The sequence below is a fragment of the Etheostoma cragini genome, chromosome 19, assembly GCF_013103735.1.
Source record: "Etheostoma cragini isolate CJK2018 chromosome 19, CSU_Ecrag_1.0, whole genome shotgun sequence".
Lineage (NCBI taxonomy): Eukaryota > Metazoa > Chordata > Actinopteri > Perciformes > Percidae > Etheostoma > Etheostoma cragini.
The window spans coordinates 8,159,053-8,184,292 of record NC_048425.1 but is presented as its reverse complement, the minus strand read 5'-3'; the positions used below and the strand labels follow the sequence as shown (position 1 = coordinate 8,184,292).

At 39.6% G+C, this 25,240-nt stretch overlaps 2 protein-coding genes across 6 annotated transcripts in view; both read right to left on the bottom strand.

Annotated features, from left to right (window-relative positions):
- Positions 1–21,884, bottom strand: part of mta2 (metastasis associated 1 family, member 2) — a 32,608-nt gene extending 10,724 nt beyond the window's left edge. For 2 of the 3 annotated variants that reach the window (XM_034856739.1, XM_034856741.1), the window contains exons 1-6: positions 21,461–21,884; positions 9,564–9,631; positions 7,162–7,255; positions 1,741–1,858; positions 685–748; positions 389–506 (exon numbers count right to left, since the gene is read on the bottom strand). In XM_034856739.1, coding sequence (XP_034712630.1) covers positions 389–506; positions 685–748; positions 1,741–1,858; positions 7,162–7,255; positions 9,564–9,631; positions 21,461–21,488 — 490 coding nt within the window. In that variant the 5' untranslated portion in view covers positions 21,489–21,884. The remainder of the gene's footprint in view (positions 1–388; positions 507–684; positions 749–1,740; positions 1,859–7,161; positions 7,256–9,563; positions 9,632–21,460) is intronic. The other variant, XM_034856740.1, reaches the window with a different exon arrangement.
- A 3,098-nt stretch (positions 21,885–24,982) lies between these two features.
- eml3 (EMAP like 3) overlaps positions 24,983–25,240 on the bottom strand; it is a 49,954-nt gene continuing 49,696 nt past the window's right edge. For all 3 annotated transcript variants that reach the window (XM_034856708.1, XM_034856709.1, XM_034856710.1), the window contains one exon: positions 24,983–25,240. This exon is cut by the window's right edge and continues 277 nt beyond it. The gene's annotated coding sequence lies outside the window, so the exon portion shown is untranslated.

Below are 25,240 nucleotides of genomic sequence, written 5' to 3'. Positions count from 1 at the left end.
ACTCAGAAAGAAGAACTTTTCACTAGGGTTGGGTATTGTTTGGATATTTTCCCTGATACCGGTGCCTAAACCGACTTTTGAAAAGATTCAAAAAATGAAATACAAATAAAAAAGGAGCACAAAGTCGTGGTCAAAATTCGTCAAAATTAAATGCTTTAAAAAAATGTATACCTTCTAACAATAACTTATTCTGGCAGTGAATTGCTGGTAAACGACTAAAACAACCTCTAGATGTGAACAGTGTATTTTAAAATACATTTGAAGGCACCACAAGGTTCGCGAGGCAGGTTTTAAGTGAACATCTTCACAGCTTAAACAGCTAAAGCAGCAGCTGCATTCAGGAAACATGCGTTTGCCTGGCATCTCCAACTTTAAAAGTGCTGCTCACCCTCAGCTAGCTTGTCGGGGATCTCTGCCTGGTACTTAGAGCCCACGCGGATCTCGCCCTGGTCCGCCAGTAAGGTCTTCTGGACGGGGTCGAACACCAACGAGTAGAAGAAACAGTCCTGGAAAGAAGACACAGAAAATGTTTCCAGCTTCTTACAAAAATGCACTTTGTTCCAACTATTCATTCACGGCATCTTTCATTTTGTAATATGGAAACAAACCCAAAAAAAACAATAATAAAGAATAAATGGGTGCCGAATGAATGCACTGATGATAAATGAACATATGGTGTTTTACCTCTTTCTCAAGGTAGCCGGCCAAGACGTCCGTTTCGTTGAGGAGGGTGACGTTACATTTCCCCCTGGGGAGACAGAAAGGAGCACATCTAAGACCAAGATGTACAGATTCTCTACAGCCTCAAAAGGGAAAAAAGGCTTTACACAAAGACATGCACTACAGTAACATCACAGCCAATTAGAATACCAAAACTCATTGTCACAATAGCTTAATATATATAGATAGACAAGTTCAGTAATTGCTGGAAACCAAAACGCTTACTGTTTAGAGGCCAATGTTAGTGGTGCTCATCCCGCATTTCCAACACTTCTTTTTCACTTTAACAACAAAGTTGAGATAGGATGTGTGTGTAAGGAGTTACCTGTGGCATCCAGTGCTACTCAAATCAGTGTTGAACACTGAGACAGCCAATGTTTCAGTCAGATTTCAATTAAACTACTTCTGTCAATTTGCATCATCTCGTCTTTACATTTGTTTTGTGTATTTTTGTTTTCCCCCTTCCAATATTTCACTTGGAGGATTTGACACACTTCTAATTTCTGAACTGTAAATTTAATTTCTGATTAAAAAGGTGAATGTATCTTTGTTGAATCTAAATATACAATCTAAACCTGGATTCTGAAAGAATCTCATTAATCTGAGTTTGGTGCTCAGGAACAGAGTCGAGTTCACACAGTGCAAGAACATATCATATAACCTGATCATGAATATGAAAATAATAATGTGAATACTATGGCCATCTGTTACTGCTGCAGCTGCTGTTGGTGTTAGGTAACAGTTGTGATAGAATGAGAAGGTATATGTGTGCCCTCTGTCACTATAGTATCATTTGAAAATGCATTCATCCACAGCTCCAGAGGATGTGCAACAACTCTTTTTGTAAAGGAATTAACATGGAGATGGGGTTTTCAGGGACAGGAAACATCACTACCCAACAGCTGAGAATGGCTGCAGCAAGGAGCATTCACTCGCCTAATCAGTCCCAACTGTGCATGGCCAGAGTCTGGATTCAAACTCAACTGCAGCTGTCAGTCACTCCTGTTAGCAAACACGTACCGTATGTGAGTAGCAGGTAGAGATTCAAACTGTCGAGACAGGAAGAGTTCTCTGTGTTTGAGCTGGTGTTTCTGTTGTTCGGAGGGCGTCGGCTGCTTCGACTCCTCCTCAAATTCTCCTAAAACGCAAACACATCAACAGCATCAGCACTGTATTTCGACTGACATGACAAATCATTCACTGTCCCAAATTGAAAGAGGACAACGAATTCCAATTCATCCTGCTGGCGTAGAGGTCCAAAACACTGACCTGCAACCTTTGGGGTCTGGGTTAAAAGAACATTGATCGTGGCTGTTTGTCCATTGACAAGAGGTTGAATAATCTATCAAGCAATCCCATGTCTTGGTAAATCCCTAGATTACGAAAGGCGGTACTAAGTCTGCAATGGAAAGAGGAGGTTGGGGTACGGCGGACAAGTCGAGTTGAGCTGAGCTGATAGAAGCAGTGGGTAAGCGCTAACGGAGTGGCCCCCTGGTGGCCGCTAGCCCCTGAGCAGCTCTGTAGGTTCCAGTAGTCACTACTGTGAAAGTTCTGCTGTGATGATTTTTGGAATTAAATGTGGATCCTGTCACTGTTTTGTTTATTTCACCATTTGTCTCTTCCTCTTTTCTGTCTCTCACAGAGAGGATGGTCCCATGTCATACCTTTATCTTTTAGTGTGTGAGTGGGGTGTGAAAAGCCTTCCTTAACCAGATATTATCGGATGTATCCACACCAAAAACAGCTGTGTTACAGAAATACAAGGAACTGTGTTAGGAAGGAGGTGTTTTGCTTGAGTTGCAGGTGAGACAACACAATATGATCTGTGAAGTCCAGTTTGAGTAATAGATACACATTATTTTGAAGGCCTCTAAGAATTCTTAAAAATACTGTTAGGCTCACATGGACTGACCTTTAAGGTCAATTCTCATTTGGCTATGTGGTTTTATTTGATTTGTTTAATTCAATTTTCACATTCCAGTTGCAATGTCTGGTTTCAAAAGAATTAAAACGTTCATACATTTGATATATTTCATTATATTATCCTTGTATTAGTGGTATAAAACGTTCTTAAAATGACAATATATATAGTCTAACAAAAGTAGTAATCGTTACAGGCCTTGTATCAATCACTTCATCCTCTGTCAAGAATTGTTGTGGATGGGCAATATATTACATAAGATGACATCAATGTGTCTGCATTGCATTCATTCATGCAGTACTGTTGTCTGATTGAAAATGACCTCAGGCGGCTATGTTTATAGACATAATTTCATGTAACGACCTTTTACTGTGTCTGTCCTCTGAGTTAATAGCTTACTTTGCTTTTATTACACTTGCTTTCTATTGCAGCAGTTAATATTTTGATTCCTAAAAAGTATTTGTTTTATGGTCATAAGAGATTTAAGGTAATAGAAAAATGGTCCAGTTTGCTCAATGGTACGATATCTTGAATTAAGACCCACGATAAGAAATGTAAGAATTTAACTTGTGTACTTGATCTTTGCCATTCACCACACAAACCATCAGACAGTTATTAATGGACTTACTGTAAATTATTTCACATGACAAAACCCATGTGACACCCATATTTCAGGCCAGTAGGATACATGAAAACAATTTAGCCATAGTAAGCTGTGTGTGTGTGTGTGTGTCCACTAGATTTCGCATTCCTAATTTCAGGCGGGTGAGTAATTTGTTGCAAGCTGGAGGGGAGGGACTATATTGCTCCATCTCCGTGGACTCCGCCCCTGCACTCAGCCACAGGAAACCCTGTCAGCGAGGGCAAGAGAGAGAGAGAGAGAGAGAGAGAGAGAGAGAGAGAGAGAGAGAGAGAGAGAGAGAGAGAGAGAGAGAGAGAGAGAGAGAGAGAGAGAGAGAGAGACGGGACACCAAGAGAGATAGTGAGCAAGAGGGACGGTACTTTAAGCCACACCCCTTTTCTGTTAACCTCTCAACCCCCCGCCCCCCTCCTCCTGTCCGGCTAGTCCCTGCCAGACAAAGCAGGAAACCCTGTGTACCAAACCTGAGGCGCCCATCCCCCCCAACATGTATCCCCAACTCCCTTCACACATGCGAAGAAACCACAGATACACAAAAGGAGAGACAGGCACCTAAAGCGCGCGCACACAAACACAAAGACACACAAGACACAAGACAAGTCAAAATTAACCCGTTTGGTGCTGTGGCCCTCAGAGACGGATCAAGGGCCTTTTGTTTGTGTGTGTGTGTGTGTGTGTGTGTGTGTTAGTGTGTGTGTGAGAGATAAGGAAGAAAGAGCAGGGAAGCAGTGATGGAAAAGTGAGGCGGACAAAGCAAGGGTTAGCACAAATAAGCAGCAGCAGAGAAGAGCTGGTACACTTCTTCATCACTATCACAGGATCACAATGGGCCAAACCACAGAAGAGCATGCTCAGACACAGTCACATTCACACATCCCTTTGGGTCAATGACAGGGTGGGATGGATGACATCAGCAAAACAATATTTAACTTATTTTTTTTAGTTTTGACACGGCGTGGGGGGGGGGGGGGGGAAGAAAGTTTGCTGACTTCAGATCGCCTTGACATCCCATCAGATAAGCAAACCTTGTGTTGCTGCTGTTACACAGGTAGGTTAGATGAAGCTGTCACATTTTTCAGGAGGGGTGTGAGCATGGTTTTTATGGGAATCCAACTGCCAAGGCTTTGGTCCCCGTTTGTCACTCGGCCTGAGGAGAAAATCTGTACTCGCGCTGTTGTTTATTCAGTTGTCATGACTTTGCAAATGATTGACATCCTGTCACTGTTCCTGTTGCAGCTCCTCAAAGTGGAAAAAGAGAGCTGACGGCTGTTTGATTTCAGCCGAGCGGACAGCTACACAGACTCGTGTAATTGCCACTTTGGGACATTTCATAAAATTCTGAAGCAACGACGGCAAAAATTCGGTCTCCGTGATCACCGATTTTAAATGTCAATATAACTGATAGAGTCCAACCCATACTGGATTTTTGTGGCCGATAGGGGTATGAATGAGTAGAAGAAAAAAAAAAGAAAGATGATAAACACATCGGCCATGAAATACCCAAAAATATATCTTGACATTACAGATGCTAAAAATAATAAGCGTAAAGACACACACGCACACACACACACACAATTAACACTATAACTATCAGACATGTTAGGGGTACCTGAAACAGCCAGGTTGCTTATCCAACAGCATGAACCGACTCAAAAATGATGAACTCTTAACAGTGTTTAGAAAATACATTTTCCCGCTGCCACCCAATGAAGTAATAGTCCAGTTATTTGCGTTGTGTTCAGTCAACACAAAATCTCTGAGGTTATTGTGAACGACAACATCCGTGTGGGAAGAAAGAGGGTGAGTTACATGAAGACAGCAACAAAAATGTCTGCTGGAGAGACCATGAGATCCAGGAACTTCGCTCGGCAGGGGCCGATGCCGACAACGTCAGGAGGAAGACTCTGGTTTCTGACCAAATTACAAACAGACTCGTCATGTCCCGTCTGCTATACGCTCTGCCAGCGCCACCCTTCATAAACCAAATAGACTATGTGTAGGTGAATACGCACTGGACAATCTCATGTGTGAAAGGGAAACTTCGGACTACGTTGGGTCCTTATTCATCGGACGCTGTCCGGAGTTCATATGTAAGAAAACATCTTATCTGACACCAGGTTTTCCAACAGAGCGCGCCCACTTCAACCTAGTAAAACGTTGAGTACTGCACACAAAAAAATACAAAAACACCTTAAGTGAAATAATTAAAACTTTTAAAATGTTGGCAAAATATGTTGTGTTCATGTAGGACCCGTCACCCATAGTAAGAAGCCAACTGTAAATTAATTTTTTAGGGCCTTTAAGCTCTCAAACTAACGGCTCTGTTTATCCATCTGGACTTTCTTGATGCTATTTAACGTCTCATCGATACCTTAAACAAAACTAAACTACTTGACTTAAAAACAAGTCAGACTGATCATCATCAGTAACTGAATACAGGGGAGAAAAATAAAAACTGACTTTAGTAAATGATTATCAGTGTATGATGATAGGATTAGCTAAGTTAACCAAAGCATCTGCTCAGATTGTAGGAAAACTGGTTACAACTAGGCATTTGCTACCTTTGGAGATTTCATGCTTCGCTATTGAGAAATGCTGCATTAAAATATCAACAAACACCGCCATAAATGTGTCGTTAAGTTCATTTTGTGCTGTTGTGAATCAGCTCTGTCACTGTATTACCTATAAAATGTAATTAGATAAAGCCATGTTTGGAAAGAAGACAGCTCAGTCTCTTCCAATGACTAAAACGTTAAAACAGCCCATGGTGCCAGCAGACACAACAACACATGATGAAGTCATTTAGTCACATCTTAGAATTTTCCACACATGACCAGTGATCAAACACATAGCATCTGTTTGTGGTGCTGAGTACAATCACGATAAAACAGGAGTAATGCATCCATTTTGAGGTGTCGGTGTCGGTGTGTGTGTGTGTGTGTGTGTGTGTGTGTGTGTGTGTGTGTGTGTGTGTGTGTGTGTGTGTGTGGATGTCTTTGTCTGAGCACTGCAGCCCAGGAGGAGGGAGGGGGAGTTGGCATTGGTGTCGGGGTAATAAGTGGATGTGATCAGGCTTCAGTAGTCTGCATGCCATTAGCACCACCCCACTAGCTCCCTCCACCCCAACCTTCTTGGCTTTCTGATCTCACACAAGACGGAGACAGGTCTCATAGACTGGATCATGCCAGGGTAGAGGTGGGTGGGGCAGACACCACATACTGAGACAATACTACTAAGAAATTATAGTCGAGAAGGTGAGATTGGTGAGAATATGTGTGATTTTCCCCATTCTGGACTTTTTTGTTGCAGTGATAGAGACAGTGATATTTCCTGTAACGGTCGTCACTCTTGCGCCGCGATACGGGACAGAGGAGTCTGATTAAACGATAGTCCACCACAGGGTGACTTGGGGTTTGCTTTTTTCCCAAATTTAAATTGAACTCCACTTTTTTGCTGCAGGAATTGAAAATGAATGGAACACCAGCATTTTTGCCTGACTGTTTGACAGGCGATGACCGACAGTGTTTTTTTTAAAACAAATATTTGAATCCCAATAAATATTAATTAATGTAAAATTACTATAATCACAACTCAACATGTTTTGAATCAACAAATAAATACAGCTATCCCGTTAACTATTCTTTTTCTAAACAGGGATTCAGCACTCAGCCTTACACAAAAGTGATGGGCTTACTTTAACACCAGAACCAGGCCGCAGTGAAATTTAGAACACGAGCTGAAGAGGTGCTTTGAGGCTTTACGTGAAACACAATGGGGAACAGGTTAATTAAACGCAGCGAGCCTCGTCATACCTGCTCGCACTCTGGAGAAAACAAGGACTGAGTCGAGATAAGGTTTGGGCCCCGTGGATGCTACCTACTTGCATTGCTGTCGGCCAGGGTGTTGAGGTTTCCTGAGATGTCTCGCCTCCTAAACAGACACACCACCTTCGCCTCCACGTTCCCATTGGCTGTCTGTAAATGGAGAGTCAGTGGTTACAAGTGGGCTTTATCATGAAGAAGTGGTAGAACTACCTCTGTTATAACTCCTGTGTGAGCCGTGTCTCCAGCCATATTGACATGTTTCCATTCACTTCTAATGCTAAGGGTTAATCAGAGGCACAGACTAGTGCTCAGTTTACAGTTTCAGTTATGACTTATATCAGTTTTTGATTCTTGGCACATTACGTAACTGAGCCAAAAATAAATTGCCACTTTAATCATCGGCAACTGTAGGCTGCCACAGGGTGTTTAGCCCATTTCTAATTACCATTCACAATAAACTATCTATACAGGTAGTCTGATAACTCTTATTTTATAATTTCTGTCAGTTATGGTAACTTTATAATCCAAATAATGATTGAGATCTAGGAACAAGGCAACATCTACAACAATTTCTGTTTTTTTTTATTTTTTTTTAGCAACACTGCCATGTGACTAGAGCTCAACTATTGCAAGGAATCTTGCTCTTTGCAATATAACAAGAACCGTTCCCACGATCTGTTTCACACTTGGTGGGTGAATTGCTGGGGACCCAAAGACATGCATCAACCCGATTTGTTGCAATTTAGACATGTGACACGTTCAATATTAACAAGCATTGAAAAAAGGATCCTACATGGCTCTGTGCAGCAGCGGGAGCGGGGATTCACGGCCCTGCATGCTGTCGCCTCCATGACCAATATTAAAAACTGAAAGTTAGCAACACACTGATGATTGTAAATACAATGTAGGTCTAAATTTTAAAGAAGCTATTTAGTTTGTTGGATCTCTTTAAAATATCAGGTCCAGCTGGTCAATACTCAACACTGAAGTAACGTCAACTGGATGCAGAGTGCTTTGGGTGTCCAGCTGGTGATTGTCAAACTAACTTTAGCCTTGTGTTTCAGAGTTTGCTCAACTTGGCTTATGGGATGAGATTTTCCTTACCCAGCTCAGGTTAGTAAGAAGATGCCATTGTATGTGGCCTTTAAATGTGATCTAGCCCCTCTGCTCTTCTCTCTGAAGGCTAATGTCATCAAACCACTTCTACAAAGTATTTCCTTTTTATGGAACCAATTCCTCCACAGTTGGTATCATGACAAATTTAAATCACAATAGGATTTATACTGGTGTTCTCTCTCTCTCTCCCCCTCTCTCTTACCCTCCCTCCCTCCCTCCCTGCCTCCCTCCCTATGCTCAGAACAAGCCCTTCAATGTAAGAGTGTTACATAAATGAGCTTAATCCTTGACTGGGAAACAAGCCTGTCTCGTATTTATGGTCTCAACCTCTAGTTTCAAGGCTTTTTCAGTGTTCTACCCAGAAGTTATTGAAAAAAAAACTCTTTTGATTGAGAGCTATTCAATTCCATGTTTACGTCTGGTTACACATGCACGTGCTACGTAATGTGTTAGAAGCGCGCAGGATGGCAGTTGACCACATACAGTAGCTAAGGGGCTGTTTGGAGGCAGTGTTATTTCATGCATGACTTATTAATAAATAACAAGAAGATTATCCATTCCTGTGCGGAGTATGTGTTCAAAAAAATATAAGTTGTGAGGTTTATTTACCGGATACATTGTTATTAAATGACTTGAAACTGCGAGCAGTCAGCCTGTAATTCCTGAGCCTCCGCAAACAACATCTATGTTGTTGTTACATTTGTTTTACAAAGTTAGGAAAGCAATGTATAAGTCAAGTCTGATGTTGCCTTAAACATTAAAGAATGATTTATGATATAGTGTAATTTAAACCCTTTTAGGGTTCTATGGTAGTGTGTGACATGTAGGCTCTGCATGCAAATCATTTTTATATTTAAAAAGGTTTTATCAACACAAAAAGGCAACTCTAAGACAAAAGGTAAAAATGTTCTCGCTAAACTTGCATTAACTAACTAAAAAGTTATATTTGATCTGCAACTCTGAAACGCTTGACAGTAGCGGTTTCCTTTTCAATATTTGTGTTTTTTAATATATAAAAACACAAAATAAGTCAATGTTTAATTGGTTGTCTCTATAAAGTATTCTGTAACACATTTGTGCGCAACACAACATTTCAGCTGTTGTGTTACGGCCACGGCCACCGCCACACACACACACAGAATTTTCTGTTTGCGTTAACGGCGCACTGTAAAATCCCAGTGCTAATATGGCATCGGTGCCAGACCCAATAGCAATGTGGATTCCGGTGCCTTCTTACGGTGCCCCCTACATGTCTGCGCTGCCCTCTGATGCTCTGAAATAAGACCTATAAAACAAATTTCAAATGTAAACATATGAGGTTGAAGAAAGAAAGACAACCCACCTTGTTAAGCTCTTCTATTCTACGGATCATGTAAGGATTGCTGGAGGAGTTCTCAAAGTACACATAATCTGGAAAAACACAGAAGAAAAAAATTAGACTCGTTTTGTGTTCACATTGGAATATACGTATCAATGCATGACCATATAAAATATAAATCATAAAATAAATACAAAATATAGTGAATATTTTTCTAACAACACATTTTACATTGGCATCAGGTGTGTTCTCCCATGGTTCAGGTGTCCTCTGACAGTTACATGGCTGTAATGGCAGAACTGAAAAGGGTTTGGCTAACCTGAAGGACAGGACCCCATTTAAACTGACACTCAGCTGTAGTTGGAAGTCTGTCCGTACAACACAGAGACGCTGTTAGGAGAACCAGACCCTGCCGGCTTAAGAAATGGGCTGGTGTAATACGAGTTCCATGTAAGTTTTCTGTCCAGGCTGCAGACTGACTTCATGTGATATGATCCAGGCCCCCGGGAAGTGCTTTGAAGCAAGATGAACGTTCGGGCCAAACAGTGGAATTGTGACTCATTGCTGGTCATGTGATGCCCACTGGACCCAATAGACTTTTTTTCCCCATAGGCTTGCATGGCGAAAGACATATATTTGAGCGTTACAACCCCTGCTTAATGACTTTCAGAATAGAATCAGAATTTGATACATTCGATCAGATAACATAGAGCCCCTTGCACAAAAATGTTGTCGTACTATTTATAGATATTTTACACTGATGTTTTTTACCTTGCTTTAATAATGTAACCTGTAGCAGTTTAAGATTTTTTTAAATGTAAAGTGCATTACAAATAAAATGTATTATTATTATTATAATTATTATTATTATTAGCCCCATGACTAACCTAACCTAACCAAAAGTGGGAAACAGCACACCACAGAAGTATTATATAGCAATTTTTGACTTAAAGTATCAAGAGGTTAAACATGACGACAGCATAACATCCTCTGAAACACTGTGGCATTTGTGCCAGTGTTTGATGCACGACACTAATTGGATACGTTTGACAGTGTTGGGCTAACTTAACTATGACGCACTCTTCTACTTTCTCTGTGTGAAAATAAACAAAGGCATTAAAACTAGGCATGGCTTGTTACCGTTTTGAAGGTATACCGCAGTTTGAAAAAGTTAAGGTTTCAAAACCGCTAACATTTTCTTTTAAGATAAGGGCTGATAAGAGTGGACAAAGAGACAGACTGCAGTTTAGTAATCCCTCTCCCTGCCAGTGTGCGGTGTGTTTAAAAACTGGGAATAACATTGTGTTCAAATGGGGGGAAATTTGTTTACCTAGACATTTAAAAAAATAATAATACAATTGAAAGCTGTAATTGCAGTACGGGGAAACCGTCATATTTTTGCTGAATGTTATACCGTCAGAATCTTATACCGGCTGACGCCTAATTAAAACGTGAGTTTTATCGGTAAAACAATGGACTTCTCACGGTTCTCCAAATCCTCAATTGGGTTACATTTTCGATTCTAAGGTCAAGATTCGATTCAATTCTTGATTTTTACATTTAAAGCACAGGGTGCAATGCCATTTTAGATTAGACTTTTATGCAAATATATTGACCTTTGTGTGCAATTTACCATACAACCTTGTCAAATTTAAAACATTTATTAACAACATAAATTCTGTTACAAGAGTCAATTGGACATAATTGGTCTAGTTGCTATTGTAACTGCAGTCTTCTTCACAGAAGATGACATTCAAGTTCACTAAAACAAAGGTGCTAGCACATTAATTACATCCAAGTTTAAAATGTTTTTGTTCAATAGTCAAGATTGTAAATTAATTTTGATCGATTTCAATTTAAAATCGAAATCGTGACACCCTAGTTCAGAGGTCACTAATAGGCGGACCGTGGTCCGGATCCGGACCCAGCAGCCTTACTGTCCGGACCCGGATCAAAACCAATTAATCATTGAGAATTATTGACTTCTGACGGAGCGTTTCTAATTTAACCTGCGTAGCCTTTCAGGCATTTATTGTACTGGTTCAGCACTCTGGCACTGCCTAGGAAACTCACAGACCAACAGCATGCGTTGTAAAGCATGTCATGTGACGCTATTAAGCCAATCAAATCTGTGCATTCCGATAACCACTGTAACTCTAGCGAGAGTGAGATATACACACACACACACACACACACACACAGGGAGAGACAAAACAAAAGAGACGTTTTACATGGCGTGCTCTAAAAAAAGAAAAGTGGACAGCAAAAACAGAGCTTTCAATCAAGAATGGACAGATTCTTAGATGTTCATTCTTCCCACGGACAGTTCAAAACCGGTATGTCTCGTGATATGGTATGTGTGGTGGTATGTTCAGAGACTTTAGTTTTGCAATTATTAAAAGCAGCAATGTGAAGCGCCACTATGACACAAAGCACAAATCTTTTGACCAAACATACCCACTGACATTGGGACCGAGGGCACAGAAAATAAACGATCTAAAAGCCCAATATGATCGATCCAGCACAATCCTGACGCATTCATTCACTGCTCAACAACGTGCTAATGATTTTCCTTAAAGTTGCCTGGATTTTGGGTAAACATAAGAAACCATTTACTGATGGAGGGTTTGTTAAGGAGTGCATGCGTGCTGTAGCTGAAACCTTACTTGAAGGAAAACAAAAAGAAGACTTCAAAAAAAAAATCAAGAAGTGGGATATAAAAGGGAAATAAAGAGAAAAGGAGGTGTTAAAGCTGTTGACATTATAAATTTGTTCAAACTTAACATAAGAAAGGTAGTTAACTAAAAAGTAAAAGGGAAACTCAAGCTATACTTTTTATTTAATTTTCATAAAATTTAGCACTTTATTTTGAGATGTATTTATCATTTATTTTTAAATGCAGCCTTTATTTTAGTAGAGTACTTATTATTTATGATCCCTACAGTTCAATGTATAAACTGACAATAAATATTGTTAAAATATTATTGAATTGTAATTTTATTTTGACAGTAGTTTGTTGACTAGGATACTTACATATTTTCATACAACTATTAGGCTGTGGTACTGAATGATAACGCAAGTTAGTCATTGTGATGTTGCGGACCTTTGCTTGATGAAATCTTCTCTATCTGGACCTCCTAGAATTTTAATTAAATACCCCTGCCCTAGTTGATATAGGAGTTTAGTGTGGGGTGCTGAACTGGCACTAACTGGACGGGGAAGTGAATCATTTGTTTCCCCATTTTTGTAGGGAAGGTGTATTGAAGAAAATAAAGTAATTGTGTTTCATTTAGTTTTTATAAAAACATCTATATAAGAAAAAGCATGGGCCAGTGGACCACAAGCACATGAGCTAGAGCTCTTTTAATGATATATCATTGTGTCCTCTTCCTCTGTAAGGGTTTGATGGCAGCTGGCTGGAGAATTAGCACTACCAGCTGTTTATCTGGATGGGCCCAACTCCTAATATTGGATAAAGGTTGGATGCAAACCTGACTATTGTTTTAGGGTAATACACTTGTGTATATTACTCTAAATGTGTATTACCACTAGTGGCGTAGGACACATGCCCCCACTGTCTTCTACAGTATGTGAGCTTGTGCTGTTGGAACGAATTTGGAAAGTCGAATATAATTTCAATAGTAAAAAAAATCACAACACTATTCAAATGCAGAAAATACTATTTCAAATGAGATTTTTATATATATATATATATATATATATATATATATATATATATATATATATATATATATATATATATATATATATATATATTGTCCAACGTTAGCTAATCTCCCTCTTCTCATTTCATGTCTGATGAACAATAGGTTAAGGCATTGTGAGCTAACATCAAAGACCAACAAACACGGGGAAGAGTCACAGGCTGCGGCTGGAAATCAGAAGAGGGACAGCCAGACATTTTAGAAACACTGTTTAGATTATGGATTCTACAACCACCGTTTACTGTGGACCTAGATAATACTTTCATATTGTCTGATGTGAGGTGGTGAACGGCCTCTCTGTGAGTAAGAGAGTCAGCTATAGGGTTACACCATCTAGCCGACTATGGTAACCCCTTCTGGCATTGAGACTGTTAACTAAGGACCATCCAAATAAGAGGTTAAAGATGAACTGAACTGAAAGAATAAACGTTGATAACTTGTTGGTTACGATAATTAAAAATAAATTACCCTAAAAATTGTAATTAAACAAATCAATTTAGCTTTCTAAAACAAAACAAAACTGTGTTAGTATTAGTACGCTGACAATTTCGATGACGTCACTGACATGGTAGGACCTGCGAAGGTGTATGGGCAACGGCTGCAGCATATTATATACACACGAAAATTAGCAATTTCATTAATGCGCGGGTTACGCATTTGAGCCTGTGAGGGACAGGCCTGTAGTGTCTGACTACCACCACATGGGGGACGATCAGTTTCAGGCTCCACCTTCAGTACAGCATCATTTGGGTGGGAGCGACAGTGACTTTTGTGTGTGTGTGTGCAGCCTACAGTCATACTCTCATTTATTGTATCCAAGCACATTATACATTTTAGGAAATAGACTGCTTATATATCGTGTGCATTTAGAGAAAATAGAAAAGCATGGTTGAGGTCCTGTTTGTTTAAGAAAATAGAGGCAGATGGAAAATGTAATTGGACGAATTAATCCAATGGGATTGCTTGTTAGCTACACTCAGGAGAGTGTGTTGATGTAGTTTATTGTCAAAACGTTCGCCTACTTCGAGTCCAACAGCTCCACCAAAAACGTCACTGCGGTGGGTCCGTTCTAATTGGAATACATTCAAGTTGTCAGTTCTGTCAGCTCATTGTCCTGATATCAAACATCTCGAAACATTACAATGGTATGTGAGTCAGTGCAATGGTACAAAAGGCCGTCTATCAGCAGTGATCGTTAGCGTGCATGTAGGAGAAAAGCGCTGGGTTAGGTTTGGGGTTCAGACAGACCTGACCCCACTGCTAAAAAGAATTCTAAAGGAAACACCGCACTAACTTTGTCGACATTATTGTGTGCATGCGTCAATAAGTAAGTCTGATGACGATGTTAAGTAGGATTTTTGAATGCACGTTAGCTACGGTAGGCTAATTCACGAGGGTGCTATTTTATGTTTGACCTAATATTGCACATCTGTTTATGTGCGCTGCACGAGTTATTTTTCTGTTTATTGAAAGCGTTATTCAGAACAAACATTACAGAGAATGTCGTTTAATCTCAGTAATTATGGTAGATAAGGTTATTACTGTCCCTCTGTTAAAGGCAAACGTTCCACTGTACTTTTGATACGCAGAGCACGGAGATCGGATTGAGTCTAGAAATTATGGCACCGTAGTTAAGTGAAAGTAGGTCAAGTTGTAGCTTACTGCCCCAACCAGCAGGCAGCAGCATAGCCATGTAATACTATTTATTTACAGAGGCCATTTAAATGTACTGTACGTCGGATTGCTTCTATGTTAACCCATAGTAGTTGAAGAGAAATATGTAAAAGTGCTCCCCCCGATGACAATTTCATTGTTCATTGCAATGTTTTACTGTAAACATTGGTAACTGCCAATTTAGGGGACCTAATGTAGCTTGTGAGACTTCTCCAAGATCCATCAAAAGGTCAAAAGGCCAGTAGGCTTGCCAAGTGCAGCATGACGGTCAGAGGAGCAAGCACCTGCGGATGGAATGTCATGTGGAACAATACTTCAGTGCCAAGTAAGTTGAAGCCAAAAATCTTAACATGACAGTGCTCCTTTTTCTGCATGATATAATTCTTCCAGGTGGACTCATAGAAGACATTACCGTGTGCTAGCTGTGATACCAAGCTTCAGGGCCAGTGGGCTGAGGATCCAGAAGACTTACAGTTTACATGTAAAGCACACTCGCCTACCTCTCTCCCCTCAAACTTCTACACTCTGAGAGAAAAGAGAGAATCGTGGAATTTCACTGGTAATTGTGTCAACTACACCTACAAAACGTCTGGTTAGTTACGAGATGACAGTGTGAGTCGCCTTTAAATGTGATATAGCCCCTCTGCTCTTTTCTCTGATGGTTAATGTCATCAAACCACTTCCACAAAGTCTTTCCTGGGTTGAAGCGAAGCTTTCTAGCAATGTTTCCACGCTGGCCGAGCCCCACTGATGACGGTCCGTCTGCAGGACTTGGAGCTCACCGCCAGTACTTCAGTTTGACTGTTAAAAAGTGTTTAGATGATTAAATGGTATTTATTTAGAATTTGGCTGGCTGCTAGTTATCTATGGAGATGGATTCCAAAGACAAGATGGTGCTCACTCAACTGGCCAATAGGAACTTGGCCCCGCCCATGACACTACTTTCACATTGAGGGAAAAATCCTGAGACGAGAGCAAAAAAGGTAATCTAGAGCAAATACTTAGGTTTTGAGAGCGAAAAGAAAAACATTTTGAGAGAAAACAAATGTCACACCGATAGCAAAATATATACATTTTAGAGTTTAAAAAAAGTATTTGGAGAGAGATTTTATGTTTTAAGAGAAAGTTTTTGGGGAGAAAATGTTTTTTTCACAATAATAGTGACTTTCCATTTCTGCTGTGCAATCAACATACATTCGAATTACAGCTCCTAACTATGCCATCAGATCAGTCAAAAAGGAAACTGATAAAACTCGGAAGGCAGGTGTCTGTGAGACTACAGCTAAAACAAGTTAAGCCTATTATGACACTGGTGAAGTAAATGTGCAGGACTGAAGAGATAGTGTAGTGGACAGCTGGTGTCAAGCCACAGACTGAAGAAACTAGGAAACTAACAAGGACACATCAGGTACCAACATCCCATTCGTGTGTGGACATTTGATCAGAAACCGCAAAAATGTAAACTGCACAAAGAGTGGATTGCAATCAGATCAAAATGCAATTCCGTCTGGCCTACGTTGTGATCAGATGTCCAACCAGGTGTAAATGACATCTGATCTGCCCAACAAGCTCATAGGTCGACTCAAGCTGTCTGTCCAGAAGTTACAGATTAGCCGTCCTTCTGGAAAGCAAAAGAAGTAGAGCCCATACAGCAGGGTCACTTCCATGAACTTGAGACACTCCATGTGTGACAAGTCCACCAGCTCTGCTTACCTACATTGTATAGTACTGCTCATGAGTATAGGAACCCCTGCTTAAGTTGACTAAATAGAGGAATAAAAAAATTCATCTTTTGGAAATTGATCTTAATGCCTTAATGAAAAAAATGAGGAAAAATCCAACCTTTAAGGACACCAATATTCTTTGTGAGTGAATAATGTTATAATGTAAATAAATAAATGTTCTTCCTTAAAATACAGGGGGCACGAGTATAGACACCAGTATGTTAAATTCCCATAGAAGCAGGCAGATTTTCATTTTGTCATGGGGTACTTTCCATAAAATCATCTCTCAATGCAAATCAAACCCGCTATTAGGTTAACTGAAATAAAACCATGCCAATTTCTTGGTATGGTGAAGGGTATGACATGATGTGGGGGGGCGGGGGGGTATTTTAATTCCAAAGGCCAAAGGAACTTTATCAGGATGCATAGTATTCTGATCCATGAAATAACTGGCCTTTAAAAACTAAAATATGCCTGCTTCTATGGAAATTTAACATAAGGGTGGCTATACTCATGGCCCCTGTATATTAAGGAAGAACATTTATTTATTTACAATACAATATTCATTCACAAAGAAAACTGGTGTCTTTAAAGGTTGGATCTTTCCTCATTTTTTAATTAAGGCATTAAGATTAATTTCCGAAAAATGATTTTTTTTTAATTCCTCTTTTTAGTCAACTTAAGCAACTCATGAGCAGCACTGTATATTGATGACAATGCATGCATAATCTAGATAACAAGAACATTTTACACCAGGTGTAAACGCAAGTTCCTGTGATTATTGAATGTCACTGTCCACACTTTAGGCTGAATTGTAAACACATTTCCTTCCTGACACATCTATACAGTGTGTTTATGCCTACATATGCAAAACAGTTTCAGAGAAAAACCAAATGAACACCAAATGCAAGACTGTCTCATGCACACTACAATACATTTCCACAATGTAGGCCATTGACACGTCTTGCAGCACCCACCAATTGTAACATTTAAGTGACTGCAGCCTACAACTGCCATTAAACCTAAATCATTTGTTTAGCCAGCTTTACAAATCCCTGATGCCCATTTACAACGCCCTTCAAACAACTAAACTGCTAAACTTGAAAGAAGTCATTGTACTTTGTAACTGACCTGTAATTACTTGATTAATTTTTGGTAAATATGTTCACATCTAATAAGGAACATGGGCTCACAGTACCAGCTGTAAACAGTTGCAGACAGCCTTAACTGAGAGATTCCAGCCTTTAAAATATTGATCAACCTTGCCATTCATTCATCCAACAACTACCACAGACACCGTGCTTCCTTGTGGTGTTTGATGCAGTTCTGCACAGCCGTGTGGCTTCACGTCAACCTCCATCTGGTCCTCCCACTAGCAGGGACAGAGAGCCTTGGGAGGATATCAGTGGGTTTCTGATGCATCATCACAAGCAGAGACTGAGAAGGAAAGATTCAGACAGGGAGAGGATTTCGTGCTCTACTTAGCACACTGATGAGGAGCCCGACGAGAAAAGCATCACCTCCTTGTTCACAGTGTAGGAACACAACAGCACCATATTACATAACACTGGTTAAAGCACCAAAAGGGGATCTGCACTTATGTGCCAGACATGACTGATTCTAGATCTAACGAAATGGTGCTTCATGGTGATGGTGAACATCTTTTACATCCAGCCCTCCATCTCTACTTCTTGCCCAGTGGGACAAATTAAAGAATGATCCTGTTCCACCAGCACTGTGGCCAGCTTAGCGTATCAATGAGCAAGGTTGCTGATGGATCAATGATCCACTGAGAAAGAAAAAAAACACTGGACTTCAGAGAGTTCACACCATCTACCCTTCAGAAAGAAAAAAAAAAACACACACACATCTCAGCTAAACCTGACAATCGGCATTATCACATCAGGGATACACGGATCAGCTGGTTCTATGTTAATGTTAGTAAGTATAAGAAGGTAGGAAAAAAGTGTGTCTGCTGAGGCAGCTTGAGTGTTTGTTGTGGACGTATGCGGCTGGAGTGGCGCAGTATGCCGGGTGCTTGAGGCTGAATGAAGAGGAGGAAGCCCTTTGACTAATCTTTGGGGAAGATAATGATCTTACACGCAGGCTGAACACTGTGTGCTTCTAGAGGACTGGTAATATAGGTGCTTGCTCATAGAGAACCGCCTGCACCAGTCAGCTGCAACAACAGAAAAACCTTATTGAATGCAAAATTGTTACACCAACACCAATATGAACTCATTCTGAGTAAAGTCTAACAATACTGCAAGTAATGCCTACATTACAAATAAATGGGCAATGTATCAATAATTTACATTGACATTGTGATATATATCGTGAGACTAGATATCATCTTAGATTTTGAAAAATTGTAACATCGTTACATGGTAAGTTTAGACTTTCCCTGGTTTCAAACGCTGTATTACAGTAAAGTGACTTCAATTTCTGAATTTACCAGATTGTTCTAGCTGTTCTATATCTGCCTTTAACCATTTAGCCATTCCATCCACATTATGGGGATTATCTAAAATCTAATTGTGAAGATAGTTTGAGAAAGCACCAATTGTCAACCTTACAATTTCGTCACTATATCCACATTGAGGTATTTGGTAAAAAACATTATATTTGATTTTCTCCATATCGCCCAGTCTAGACGTAACTTCTATGCATTACCATAACATTGTATTAACTTTAACTGTAACTTTACAATTCCCCCAGTTTGAAAACGTCTCTGAGCAGCAAGCCTCTGTATCCGTCCATTTTACAGGTCAAATAATAAAACAGCAAGAACAGTCTGGCAAGTGAATTTTAGGACTATATCTGATTGCTCAGCCCTATGTCAACGTAAACACAAATATATTACCTTGTAAGAAAGGCTGAAAACTACACAAGTAATCTTTCCTGCAAAACAGCTTTTGAAACAGCGTTGTTTTACAATCACAGGGCGATTTAAAGTTTTTGTTTAATTTGTTTAAATTATTTTACGCAGATTGAGCCATAAACGTACATTAGGCTATCCTATTTTAATAAATGAATAAAAAAAAAAGATATATTAATTATCAATATTTAAAAAAAAAGACCAATATCAGCCCATTCTACCAGTCTGCCTCTAACACCGACCGAAGTTGCTCTTGCTATCTGCTGTAGATATGTTCCAGACTCATAAGCATTACACTAACCAGTGTACAAACTGAAACATGATGCAGAAAATAACCAACACTTTTACATTGTATTATCCTACTATAACGTAACGTATATGATGACATTAAGCACAGACTTATGCAGCAAATTTTGCAGAGTAGTGTTTAATCAGCATGACCTAAATAGCCCACATACTCTTGTGTTACACAGCAACACTGTCAAATTCAGACACAAATAAGAACCCCGAGTCCCTAACGTCGTTATAGACAATAACGTTTCTCGCTGAGAAAACGAGGCGACCGATCAACATCCACTGAAGAGTACAGGTACTGTCCATAATGCCGGGGAGAGGGCGGGCAGTGGAGGCAATATCGCTGCCAGCAAGACGCCTCTACAGGCGTTACGTTTCTCTCCACACAATAATGGTGACGTTTGGAAACCCGGTGTTAGCAAACGAGTGAGGTGAAATCTTAATTATGCAACACGCTACTGTATCATACACACTTGACATTTCACGGGATGTTGTGGAAGTTAATGTTCATTTTTATATTATAATGTATTGTTGCTGAGATGCTACGGTTTCCATCCAGTGGCAAAGTAGCGGTACATAATAAAAAGTATCACACCGACACGCTTGTAGCAATGTAACGTTATTATTATTAGCTAGCTAACTTATAGTTAGCGTTACGTGTTTCATTTGCCGGTGTTTCGTTGTACCTAACGTTGCTGATAAACGGTAACGTTAGAATGTAGTAGTTACTCTTAATAAACTAAGAACTAACCTGCTGACGTTAGTATTTCAAGAAGAAATCACATTGGCTAACAAATAACTACCTACATACAGTACGTAGCGCTAAGCTAACAAAACTTAGCGATCAAAGTTAGCTAACACTACCCGTTGCAAATGAAATGATATGGCGGAGGCGATAATGAAATTAACCCACCCCGCCGACAAAGCTAGCGGACCCGCTTTAGCTAACGTTAGCTAGCTAATGTTACCCCAGACGTCTTTATAATGTGTTGAATGCTGATCTCTCAATAGCTAGCTAGCTACTGTTAATTTAGCAGTGCATGCTAACTAGCACTGTGTTCACTTCCAGTACGTTAAGTTACCATATGTACAGACAGAGAAATGTGACAAATTAAGGTTGCTTCGCTTACTTACAACTACAAATGCCATTCGGCAAATTGTAGTATGCTGCAGGACACATTTATTTCGAATTAAATACAAACTTTCACAACCGGTCCATGCTGCTTGGCAGCTGCCTGCCGTAGGGTAACGTTAACTCAACGTTTTTGGTGGACACTACTCGGGATATTCGTTTAAAAGTTGATATTTACAAAAAAGAAATTAACACTGTTTGGTGATTTATATCCTGCTGAATTTCGGAGAATATCCGGCCTATTACAACTGAGTTGAAACTAAGTCATAGTGTTTTAATTATTTATATTTGCCCATTAGCTACATTGTTTGAGGTTTTAATAGACTTGACGTTCTTCAATGCAAGAGTGGACGGACGTACAGACGCTAGGGAAGAGCTAGCATTAGTTAGCGGCTAACCTAACAGACAGCTAGCGGCTAGCTAGCCACCTTGCTGTCGAAACGAACAATCACGTTGTGGGGGGGGGTGTCTTAAAAATGTAAAACATTCCTTACCTCCCACTCGGTACATGTTGGCCGCCATTCTCTCGTAACCTTTATAAAAAGCTGTCCCAGGGTATTCCCCGCTTGGGTAGAAAAAGGTCGATGGGGATCTATTTTATTCCTTCATTTATCGTAGACACCCCCGCCGTGAAACAAAGCCGGCTCCGGACACAACAAGCCGAGATGTGGCGGGGAAAAAGTTGAAAGTTTCAGTTAGTAATGTTCCGGAGGTTATCCCCAAAATATGCAAGTCTTTGTTTTCGGTCCCTCCGACGACCTTCCTCTCCTCTTCCTCACTCACTCACTCATTCACACACAGCTAGCCTGTCTCTTACTCCACTCTTCCTCCCATCCTCCGCTCCCAGCTTCATCCTCCTCTTCTTCACCTCCGCTCAGTTCAACACACACACTGGCACATAGAAAACACACACACTCACTGGCCCCCTTCGTTCGTGCGCTAATCGTCATCTTCGGAGATTGTCGACAATCTCCGGTATGTCACAATTAACTTTTTCACTGTCCCTGGTTTAATATACAACCTGTTTATAATATAAAATATTGCATAAACTCACACGCATGACTTAATGTGTAAAACTTTATGTATGTTATAGTGTCCAAAAAAAGGGATTCTTATCTTTTGTGCTTTTATTCTCCACATACTAGGATTACCTACAAACATGCACAGCAAGATGTTGCTAGATCTAGGAAAAACATAGCGCGCGCGACAATGCACGCTGTGTTGTTTTCTACTGTACTGTTTGGTTGGGTAGAATTTCCCTTTTAGGTTTTTTCCTCTGTCGCTATTTGTTTGTGTAATGACTTACAGAACATGACACATTTTACGAAATTCAATAAGTTTGTGTTGCTGTCTCATCATTTTTATTGATGCTTGATTTCACACATTGTTGATGAATTTCATTTACTTTCTTATAAAGGTGAGAGGTGCCAGTTCACCTCCTGGGCACTGCCAACGTGCTCTTAAGCAAAGCACCAAACCCCCAACCACTCTGGGGGCCTGTCCATCAACGGCTGCAGCTCCCTCACTCTGACATCTCTCCATTAGTGCATGAACAGGTAGCCTACTGAGTGTGTGTATTTTAGGTGTGTATATGTATATGTACTTCCACAGCAGAGTAAAAACATTTTATTCCCCTTGCGGGTTTAATAAAGTATAAATTACTATTTATTATTATAAATTTGACTTAAAGTCACAATCTTAATTTAGTATCTGATCATTTCAATTTACCACGATTATTTTAATTTTATGCATTCGTTTGTATTTTCTTGGCAGAAATGGGCATCCATATAACGAGGTAAAACTTACATCTGACAACAACAACAACAAAACGGACAAAAGTCTGAATTAAATATAACAATTTTGTGATACATAAATATTTTTCCTTTTTCTAAACCATTACTCAACTCACTCAAAGTACTGCACTTAAATACTGTTGAGAGGTACAGTATGTATTTCAATTTTGTTACTTGTTGTATACTTTATACAACTCCCAATACATTTGAGAGGGAAAGATTGTACTTTTTGCTGCATTTCACTTCATTGTACAAAACAGTTCTATAAATTAAACTACAAGGTTAAACCCCCCCCCCCCAACCAGTTACACCATTAAAATTATGCTTTTATTTTTTTTTACTTTAGCTGGGTGTGTCAAACTTGCCCCTAGCAGATTTTGTTCCGGCTCGTACATTAATTTAGGTTAACAATTAATTTTGGCCCGCTAGCTTTTGTAGCTTTAAGTAAGTTTTGGCATTTTTTCTGAAGGTTTTTTTTGGGTCCTTTTCTGGCATTTCCCCCCAATGGTTTTGTCACTTTTTTCTTTGATGACTAATGTTTTTGGGGCTTCATGTTGACCAAACTTTAAGTAAGAAGGCTACATGAGACATGTAACAATCCAGTAAAAGATACTAGATTTTTTAGATTAATTAAAAGCATGTGAATGAACTAAACATGTCTGGCCCTTGATGTGATTCTTATTTTCCAGTGTGGCCCTAAGTGAAGTTGAGTTTGACCCCCCCTGACCTTACACCAATGCAGTCCCGACTACTTGTGAGGTTGAGGGTAAGGGGAACATGTGTTTCCGTAACACACAGCACACAATTCCCAGAGCAGCACTGCCCACTACTGACACTTCACACACATTACATGTTCCAGTTTTCAGTTATTTATTGGGAGCTTGACCGATACAGCATCACAGTATTCCCAATGTTCTCTTAAATATATAAAACTGTACTTAAGTAATCATTTTCAAGTGTACTGATCTACTGTTACAGAAATTAATTAGTCAGAAATGCTGAGAATTGATTTCATCGGAACAGGTTTGTCACAGTCTGATGCAAGCATTAAAAACATTCATTTTTAGCTTAGATGTCAACCAAACAATCCTTAAAAAAATTATTAGGACATTAAGACACCGCAAATGTCTTTATAGGCCCAATGGCAGTTGGCAACGATGTAGCACTTTAGTACGTTTGATAAACAAGAAGGATGAAAAACACAAGGAATGTCTTTGTCACCATGGAAGCCGTGTTCTGTCCCAGCAAACATAGATGACCACCTCTGACGATCCTCACCGAATATACAATAACAAAGATGATGTGTTCAGGCAGGGGTCAGCAACCGAAAAGTAATACAATAAAGTCAGAATTCTGACTTTGTTCTCACAATTCACTTAAGTCACAGAATTATGACTTTTTTTTTTTAAGTAATAAAAGAAAATGTAAGTTTAAAAATCAGACTTCTGACTAAATTTTTTTAAGATTTAAAAAAAAAAAGTCAGAATTCTGAGATTTTTCTCAGAATCTTTACTTTAAACTCAGAACAATACACATCTTTTCACATGTGGCCCTAATCCTCTTCCGTACCTCTCATAGTGGATGATCTCTTTTTATATTGTTATTCCTACGGGGCTTATCTTAAATACGTTTTTTTTGACATTTTAGTTTTGTTATTATTGTAAGTGATTCTTATATTGCCTGATTATGAAAATGTAAACTGAATAAAACGTGACATAACATTAACATTGTTAGATTACTTGCACTATCCCAAATGTTTCCAAAAATGTTCAAACACAGAGAACACGGTAACCCAAATGATACGTTCAAGAGTAATTGTAAATCATACAATGTCAACGTTGTTTGCACGCTAACTGGTCATCTAAAATTATCAATTTAAATCGAATTAAGAAAATGTAATAATGTGGAGGAAACTGCAGCTATTTTATCAGAATGACATGAATAACCGTTACTAAGCATTACTAAACGTATATTTGAATTAGCACTTGTGTTAAACAATGAAAACTACAACTCCCAAAATCCCACGCCACTTTACACACATCATCAAAAGTCTGCTTTTACAACCATTGTTTTGATTGAGAGATCCTTAGCGGCAGAAAATTACATACATTATTGTTCGTTTAAGAACTGGGTGAAATCCCACTAAAATGGAAGGCTTAAATGAGTTTTGCGGCTCTGGAGAGATTTATTTTTGTTGGGTTTTTTTTAGGCTAAGAAAGGCTCTTGTGGTGGTAGAGGTTGCTGACTCCTGTGTTAAGAGAAGAAACATACTGTCCAGTTTCACAAAGATCTACATGAGAATGGAGGTGTGTAAGTGTAAATGTAATGTCGACCTTCCTCCCCGAGAGGCCTCCTCTACATGTTCAGGATCAACGTGACGCAGCCGTGGCGGCGCAGAGGCCCGGCTGAGCCCGTGACTGTGGCTGCTGTCCACTGACTAACACGCCTCTGTGGCTGTGTTTAATAACCGCCCCCCCCCCC